Here is a 9,338-nt window from a genome sequence, read left to right on the forward strand (position 1 = left end):
TGCTGAAAAGAGAATTTTAATTTTTAAAGAACTTAAAACCTAGTTTTAAATAGCCCATAGCCAACGTCAGGCAACAGTAAATTTTGCAAATAAAATTTTCTCATTCTACCTTATTTTTCTCAGCTCCTAAATACTCCACTGTGATAATAAATATTACTTGTGTTTGTGACAGCTATATCCAGGGCTAAAATGTTTTTTGATCCAGAATATCTATTATAAGAAGAATAGGATAGCACAAGGCAGCCAGCACTGATACTCTCTAAAGTGCTAAACATATGCACAGCAATAACCAGAAGTAATCTTCCTTCCACCGCAGATCCAATATCAGGTCCCCAAAACACAGTTGTTTTGTAGTCTTTTACAAAATCGTTAGTCAGGTGCAGCGACATGAGGAGACACAGAAGAGGGTCAGGAAAGCAAAGTTTATTATACTCACAAGTCTTAGAGATAAGGGGCATGATACATCACACAGGGCCACATGGGGAAGCCACCAGGGTGGTCAGGAGGTAAAAAACAGGTGTGCTGGGAAGGTTTAGGCCACTGCCTTTATTGGAGTTTCCACAGGAAAGGCAAGTCAAGGCACAGTGAACAGTTTAGGATTGGAAGGTTTGAATAATTTCTGCAGGCTTTGGGCTAAAGGAGTGATCTCTGGTTGTCTGGTAATTGTCACTGGGAACTGGGGTTTAAGGACCAGATAAAGAAGGTATGGCTCTGGATTAGTTAGTTTCCATGTCAGAGGCATGCTCCTGGCTGAGCTTTTTGCTATCTCTAAGAATTCACTAGCCCATGGAGGGCAGTCTCTTCCCAGCCAGAAATGTTTTTTAAAGTAAATGGACTTTATTATTTCTGTAGAAGTCAGAATATAAAGAGCTAAGATTCTGAAGAAAAGAGAAGTCTATTTAAATGAGCCAAACCTTCTGTACTCCTCTTTTACTCTCTTGGGACATTTGCTGATTCTTAATTATTGCTTGATAGGCTGAGAAACTGAGCAGAGGGCTGCTATTAAGAGACAGAAAAAGTGAAAATAGATTTTGGCATTGTCACGGGTCTAGGAAGACAAAACAAAACATGAACTTTGGACCAGCTAAGACACCCTGTTCTTGATAGGCCAAGGTCTCAAACTGAAGGGATGTACAGATGAGTGCTCCCCACTGTCGTCATTGGTTTTCCACATGAGGCATTTGCTGACTCTAGGCTAGTCAGAACAAGAAGCCAGGATTGTACAAAAAATAACTAAGAATGTTAGGTGAGATTGTGGCTGCCTCCTGTGGTTATGAGATCAAAATTGGAGTCTGGGACCTAAAGAAAAAAAAGCTTTTTAATGAAATCTCTAGAATCTCAGTTGGGACTCTGGAGACTCCAGAGAAGACAATCTAAGAAAAGGAGGTGAATTAGATTTTGGCTTATATTTACAAAGTCTGAAATCCAACTCTAAGTTATTTCAACCCGTCTTTGACCTAAGACAATCTCCCTTACTCTGGGTTTCTACTGAAGGATAAAGTAAATCCTCTTTAGATAAATAAAACATCACCCAGAGATTCTACAATTTTTTTCATCTGCGGTATCTGGCATTTAATAAAAAATTACAAAGAATAAGAAAACAGGACCAGGAGACAAAAACAGACAATTGAAAGACCCTCAGGTGATCTACATATAGAAGTAATCAGACACAGACTTTAAAATAACTAATGTTAACCTGCCATGAGCATAGATAACAAGATGAGGACTTCAACAGACAATAATATATTTTAAAAATTGAAATTATGGACTTCCAAACCACAATAACTGGTATTAAGAACTAAATACATAGATTTAATAGCAGAATAGACAAGGTTGAAGAAGGGCTTAACAAGCTGGAAGGTAGATCAGTAGAAAATAACCAGACAGGACACATGGAGAAGACAAAGGAAGTAAAATGCAGAAAGGACTGTGAGAGCTACATGGAATATAATGGAAAAATCTAACATATATCTAACTAGATGCTCAGAGGGACAGGAGAAAGACAAATGGAATAGAAGAAAAAATGGCAAATGTCGAATGAAATTGTTAAACTTATAAAAGACATCAAGCCACAGATTTAAAGAGATCTACAACATCAAGGAGGATGAGTTTAAAAAGCCACCTATAAGAACCTTGTTATAAAATATCAGAGACCAACTCTAAAGAGAAAATATAAAAACAACCAAAAGAAAAAAGAAGACACATTTTTTCAAAGAAACAGCAACAAAACAGAGGCAACTTCTCAGCAGATACAATGGATACCAAATATAAAGAACAGCATTTTTTAAATGTTGAAAAAAATTGCCAACCAACAAGTGTATACTCAGTGAAAGTATCCTTTACAATTGAGAACAAAATGAAAACATTTCCAGACTCTTCCCCCTAACTTCCCTCCATCTACACAAATAATTCTTCTTTAGTAGTCTTACCTTGAAAGAAATCCTGGCTTGGCATGGTGGCTCATGCCTGTAATCCTAGCACTTTGAGAGGCCAAGGCAGGCTGAACACTTGAGCCCAGGAGTTTGAGACCAGCCTGGGCAACATGGCAAAATCCCATTTCTACAAAAAATTACAAAAATTAGCTGGGTGTAGTGGCACGTGCCTGTAGCCCCAGCTACTCAGGAAGCTGAGGTGGGAGTATCACCTGAGCCAGTGAAGGTCGAGGCTGCAGTGAGCTGTGACTGCTGACATTCTTCTCAACTGGCTTGGGTTCCAACACTTCAGACAAGGCCGTTTCCTTCAAAAATGCCCCCTTCACCCTAATCGGTTTCTCACACACCTTGACTCTTCTCCCCTCCTCAGGTGAGCTCTTTTCACTCCATTTAGGTCTTTCTTCAGGGATTCTCTCTTCACCCCTTTCAGACTTGGATACCCATGTTCTGAATCTCCCCATCCCACTATGGATGCTTTTCTCACCCCAAGAGGACTCTGACAACTCTCTCCTGACCACCTATGGTGTGCAGGTGTTTCCCTTATCCCATTTGTGTTCTAATATCTTCTGTCAGTCAGCTTTTCTTTGCAGGTGTGGTCCTCAGTCAGGTGCTACACCTTCCTCTTGTGTATATGCCCCTTTCATGCTGCTTGGACTTTGACGCCCTGAACTGAGCCTCTCTTCCATGTTGACATCTCCCTTATTCTGGACAGGCTCCAAAACATCATGCTGGGCAGAACAAGCAAGGATGCCTTTCTCAATGCCATTGGGTTATAAAAATCTTTACTGGTTTTACTGAACAAGTAAGTTCATAGCCTCAGCTCATAGCCTGAGCTGAGTTCCTCATCCAGCTCAGGCTATGACAGTGTACCAGGCAGCTCAACTATATATTATGCAAATATATATTTTACAAAAAATACAACTGTGTATTATTTACTAGCCAGTCCAAGGTTTTTTCTAATGAAAGGAAAATATTTTAAATGAGACTATAATGAAAGGAAAATATTTTAAATGAGACTATCAATTGCTTTTGAAAGAAATTGAAATTGTCAGTGTTCTATAAGAATTTATACAATTGATATATTTTTCTCAGCAATTGCTTATTTGATAATAATATACATTAGGATTTTTTGTCTTACCTGGCCAAAATGATCTCTTCAGAATATTTTATTCAGACTTTATCTTCTCTAATTTTTCTCTACGTTTAAAAATCAGCTGTTATTTTACCAAAATCTTTTAGAATTGTAGTTTGGTAAAGGAAATAATGTATAAATTTCAGTTATCTACCTGTATTAAATCAGGTACTTAGACCGTATTTTACCATCCTTTAAAATTTTTAATTAATTCAACAGTTAATTATTGCCAACTGTTTTTAATTAACTTGACATTAGATTTTATGCAGAGAACAGTGAGCCATTGTTCTGCTATTGGGAAGAATTTCGGAAGGTAATAAATGATTAGAGTATAAAAGAAAAATCGCTTAGTGGAGATAAAGTCCAGGGCAGCACGGAGGAGGGAATAGCTAAGTCTGGGAAAGCTTTGGATTGTGTTGCAGAGACTATGACACTTGACCTGTCCTTTATAAGATAGTTAGGATTTCACCTGAGAAGGAGAAATGTGAAAATGCAGATGGAATAGCATGTGCTATTGTCATTAGGTGTGAAACAAAATGATATAATTTGGTAATTACATAGTAAATAGAACATAGCTTGTGCAAAGAGGTAGTGGGAGGGAAAGGACAGGGAAAGAGGTTGAAATATGTAGCTGGAAAGGAAAGTTGGGACCAGATCCAGTCCCTGGATAAAATAAAGAGCAAGAATAAAAGAACAAAAACACAAATTTTTTTTTTTTTAAAAAGAGGGCTGACAAATGTGTTTTAATTGTTAAAATTAATGAGCTAGATTTTCTTAGAAAGACTTACTTAAAATATTTTTCTTGTTTCCAAAAGTTTGCTCTCACAGAGCACTTGTTTCTATATTTTAATGCAATCAGTCATTTTCATAAAGCAATACAGTTAAACTCTTAATCTTCAGATTTTTTGTAACTCTGAAATTCTGACTCAACATGACCTTAATTGCTTTCCTTCTATCTTTAAAAGTCTTCTCTCAAACTTGTGAGTGTATTTTGTGCATAAACTCAAAGGTGTCAGTGTGTCATCATTTCCTCCAGAACCAGTGTCCACTCATTAATTTCCTCATGGCTCCATGCACCTCTGTGTTCCTCAGGCTATAGATGACAGGATTGAGCATGGGGGTGACTATGCCATAGAACAGGGCAATCAGCTTGTCAAAAGCCGAGTCTTTGGACTTCGGCTTCATATACATGAAGAGGATTGTCCCATAAAACACAATCACCACTGTCATGTGGGCTGAACAGGTGGAAAAGGCCTTTTTCCTTCCTTCAGCTGAATTGATTCTTAGTACAGTAGAAAGGATAAAGATGTAAGAGATACAAATCAGCAGTAATGGAGAAAACAAAAATATTACATTGCCCAACATTATAATAATCTCATTCAAGGAAATATCTGTGCATGCCAGCTTGACAAAGGCCAATATTTCACAAACAAAATGATTAATGACATTTTTTCCACAGAAGGGCAACCGCATTGCAAGAACAGTTTCTGTCAATGAGTTGAGAAAGCCTAGTCCCCAAGAGAGAGCCGCCATCTGAATACAAAGGGCCTTGCCCATGATGATGGGGTATCTCAGAGGGTTGCAGATGGCCACATAACGGTCATATGCCATCACTGCTAGAAGCACACACTCGGTGGATCCCATAGTGTAAGAGACAGACATTTGAACCACACATCTAGTGAAGGAGATGGTTTTCTTCTCTGATAGGAAGTGTATCAGCATTGAGGGGATGAAGGAGGATGTGTACCAAATGTCTAAGAAGGAAAGATTCCCAAGGAAGAAGTACATGGGTGTGTGGAGACGAGGATCCAGGAGTGTCAGAATGATCAAGGTGCCATTCCCCAGGAGAATCACCAGGTACATCACCAAGCACATCACGAAAAGGAATTTTTCAGCTCTCGGGTACTCTGAAAGTCCCTGCAGAATGAACTCAATCTCTGTCCAATTGATCCTTCCCATGTTACTGTTTTATACCTAGAATTTAACAAGTCTGTATAGCATTAACATATGAAGTGAGAGGTAATTAGTGTGGGAGGGGCAAGTGTATCTCTGCTGGCTAGAGTGGTGGTAACAGCTTTGAGGTTAGCTGCTGGGATTCCTCTTCTGGATCATAAAACAGTGAATTGAAGACACATGTTAATTATATTGGTAGTTTGTTAAAAAGTGCAGGCCTCCGTATTCCATTTCTTGAGATTTTGATGCAAGAGGTGTGAGGCAGGGAAGAACCATTTGCATTTTTAACAAGCATCTGTTACTTCTCATGCAGTTGATCCACAGATCCCACTTTGAAAATCAGTATTTTGAAGAGAGCGTGCTTTAATCTGTTCGACAAAGATTTATAGTTTGATTTTATGCCATGAAAATAATTAATGTCATTGGCTTAGTTTTTTGTAGTTTACAAATATGTTCACATATTATTCATCTTATTACACTATAATTCCCCGAAGAAAATGAAGGCTAGTGAGAAACTTACATACAATTAAAGTAAGTGAGGGAGTTGTTATGCAAAGCTTCACTTTTTTGTCTTTAAATCCCATTTTTTAAAACTATACCTTATAACCCTCCCAAAATGATGTAAGTTCTATCGAAGGGGTGGGAGTCAGGCATCTTTTCTTTTTTTTTATAATACTCTTCAGGTGATTTTAATGTACAACTGAGGAAGAAGAGATCCAGCTATCTTGTGGAGTGCTTTCAAACTTTAGTCTTCATACAAGTCACGTGAGGAATTTTGTAAAATATTCTGATTCAAGAAATGTGTGGTGGGTTATGAGCGCTGCATTTATTAACGTGTTCCCAGGTGATGCTGATATTGCTTGTCTACAGAACATACCTGAGTAGCAAGGCCTTTCAGATCATCTGACTCCAATACCACTGCAGTGCTATTGCTACTTCAATTGTGTATAAAATAGCAACTGGACAATAGACAATGCTAAACTGAACACTGGTGAAACATGAAGGTACCTCTGTGTAGTTTATTGCAATCAATTCTGGTTATATCTGCAAGCAACCAAACTGCACAGAGAAGAACCTGCCTTTTACCTCTGTCCATATGAAATTCATTCCTCTTCTTGTTGAATTTGCAGTTAGGACCAGTGTTTTCCTAAAGAAGGAATATTGGTCCAGTTCAGGCACCTGAGTAGTGCACCAAAGAACATGGAACAAATGACTTTAATCTGAAAAAACTTAAAGGGTAGATATTAGCAGATTACCTTCTTCTTTATAGCAAATAAGTCACAGAATATCATTTTGAAAACATCTCAACATCCTCATGGTATTCTATCTAGCTTTAAAATATATCCCTAGTGGAAAAAAATTGATGCAATGAATGAATTTTGACTTAATATTTTAAACAAATGACTGTGTTTCTGGTACAGGATTTGCCATTTCTGTGCTAATCATTTGCCCACAGGTTGTGCTGCTTTCTATGAAAACTCCGGTTTACAATGGTCAGGCAAGATAATCGGCATAAAAGGATGCTTATATTTCTTTTTCTTTTTTTTTTGAGACAGAGTCTCACTCTGCTGCCCAGTCTGGAGTGCAGTGGCGTGATCTCGGTTCACTGCAACCTCCGCCTTCCGAGTTGAAGCAATTCTCCTGCCTCAGCCTCCTGAGTAGCCGGGATTATAGGTGCATGCCACCACTCCCGGCTAATTTTTGTATTTTTAGCAGAGACGGGGTTTCACCATGTTGGCCAGCCTGGTCTGGAACTCCTGACCTCAAGTGATCCGCTCACTTTGGCCTCCCAAAGTGCTGGGATTACAGGCATGAACCACCACCCCTGGCTGGATGCTTATACTTCTGTTGGCTATGGAAATGAGGGCTTTCAACTAATTCAAGCTACATCCTACTTTCTAGGCATGAATTACAAAGAAGGTAGAAAGTGTTAGGTAGGCCAGCATACACTTTTTTTAGTAGTAAGATAGGAATTTGAATGACTGTAGCTGCATATATTAACCTACTCTGAATCTGCCAATGAAATTTACATAGAGGCCTTGAAAATCTGCATTGAAATTTTTTCAGGCAAGATATGAATCAGGTAGACTGCCCTCTCTTTTCTTTTCTTGGAACATCTAAACATTGATTCCTATTTGAAAATTAAGTTTGGAAAATAATTATGGTATAAATAGTATCCGAACAGCCCTAAGATGGTTGCTGCAATCATAATTTCACTTGCAAATATTTATAAGAGAAACCACCAATCTGCTTTGATGCTTTCAAATGGGAAAAAAGGGATAATGAACAATATAGAATAAATTATTTGAATTACTCTTGCAATGTTGGTGTAATTTAAGAAGCGAGTCACAAACACTCTGTAGGCATCATGCCTTCATTTTTTTGCACTTAGGCTTAATTTCCTAACATGGATTCCCAGAATCTTCTTGGGAACAGGAAATGAAGATTGTTAAGATGCTGAATAGTTTCTAATAAATCACTTTCCATGGGACTTCTAGTATCGAATAATTTTATTCTTTCCAGATCTTTGCTCTTATTGGATATTATCTTTTAAAAGAGTCTTACTCTTGTCTAATGTTAGTGGAATTGTCAAATAATCATAGTACACTCATGTAATGGGCCATTATGCACCTATTAATATGATGTTTGTGGGGAATTTGTATGAACACAAAAGTCATATTTAAATTATGTTAAGATGATTAAGTTAAAACAGAAACAAAAGTATATATTATAACACTGTGTGCAAAACGAAAGCCTAAACCAAGATAACCCAGATAGAAAATAAAGGCTAGAAAGAAATATCCAAAATGTGAACGGTTATTTTAGATAACTTTTTTCTACTTTTCTGAGTATCTACATTTCTAAATAAATATATATATAAAAGTAAAATGTAAACAAAAGTGAAAAACGCTGAAGCAGTTGTCTATAATTATATTAGGAAGACTAACTCAGAGTAATCAATGTTAAAACAATTGAAATAGTACAGCAATTTTGTCTAGAGATTGCACAATGTGACTGAATTGTGCTGGTGTGTCCTTTCCAGTTATCCACAGGAACTCACTAGTTTTTGTATTGCATCTAGAGCATTTATATCCCTACACTTAAAATCTTCTAGGTAACAGTCTTTATTGTTTTCTGAAGGTAACCAAGATAAAGAACTTGATACTTAATCAAATGATCTCAAAGGAGATTGCAGACCATTAATGCCTAGAACAGAATTGTTACTAGAAGATGAAGTTTGTATTTGCAACAGGCTCTAAACTAGCTGGAATCCTGCCACCCTCAAATACCCCTCTCCCAGCCCCTGTAAGAAATAACCAGTCTATGATTCAATGCTCTGGGGCTGCTTTAGTGTTGCGATAGACCTAAGCAAAGTTTATGACTTTTCAATTTAAGCCAGAAGTCAAACTCTCTAACTTTCTAGAAAAACATCTAACCTTGTTTTGCTTTGCTTTATTAACTTAGCTACTTGAAGGTCTAACATTTAAAGTACTAATTTTTTTCCCGCAAAACCATGTAACATCTGTACCCTAAATACTCCCTAGAAGAAACAATCGTGTAATCTCCAGCTTTTCTAAAGAGAGCAGTTAAGATCATTGATAGGACACAAAGTTTAATGGACATGTCAACCATCAATTTATAGATATACTCTAACCCTCAATATACCATGAGGAAAGACATATTATTTTAGCTCACAAAGGGAAAGGCAATTTATAACATGTGAAGTATTAGTATGTATTTGACATTTCATATAATTTTTATCACTTAATTGTCAAAATAACCCAAATACTACTGTGACATTTGTTTTTTTTAACAAAGAA

General features: G+C 37.3%; 1 protein-coding gene across 1 annotated transcript; it reads right to left on the reverse strand.

Moving 5' to 3' along the window:
- Positions 1 to 4,587: 4,587 nt before the first annotated feature.
- On the reverse strand, positions 4,588 to 5,523 carry LOC112607695 (olfactory receptor 13D1-like). The gene has a single exon (XM_025358866.1). The coding sequence runs from the start codon at positions 5,521 to 5,523 to the stop codon at positions 4,588 to 4,590; it is 936 nt and encodes a 311-aa protein (XP_025214651.1).
- Positions 5,524 to 9,338: the final 3,815 nt, after the last annotated feature.

Source organism: Theropithecus gelada, chromosome 15 (assembly GCF_003255815.1).
Source record: "Theropithecus gelada isolate Dixy chromosome 15, Tgel_1.0, whole genome shotgun sequence".
Taxonomy (NCBI): domain Eukaryota; kingdom Metazoa; phylum Chordata; class Mammalia; order Primates; family Cercopithecidae; genus Theropithecus; species Theropithecus gelada.

What these genes read in the sequence shown, in the direction of transcription:
- LOC112607695 (XM_025358866.1), bottom strand. Translation starts at nt 5,523, where the DNA reads ATGGGAAGGATCAATTGGACAGAGATTGAGTTCATTCTGCAGGGACTT.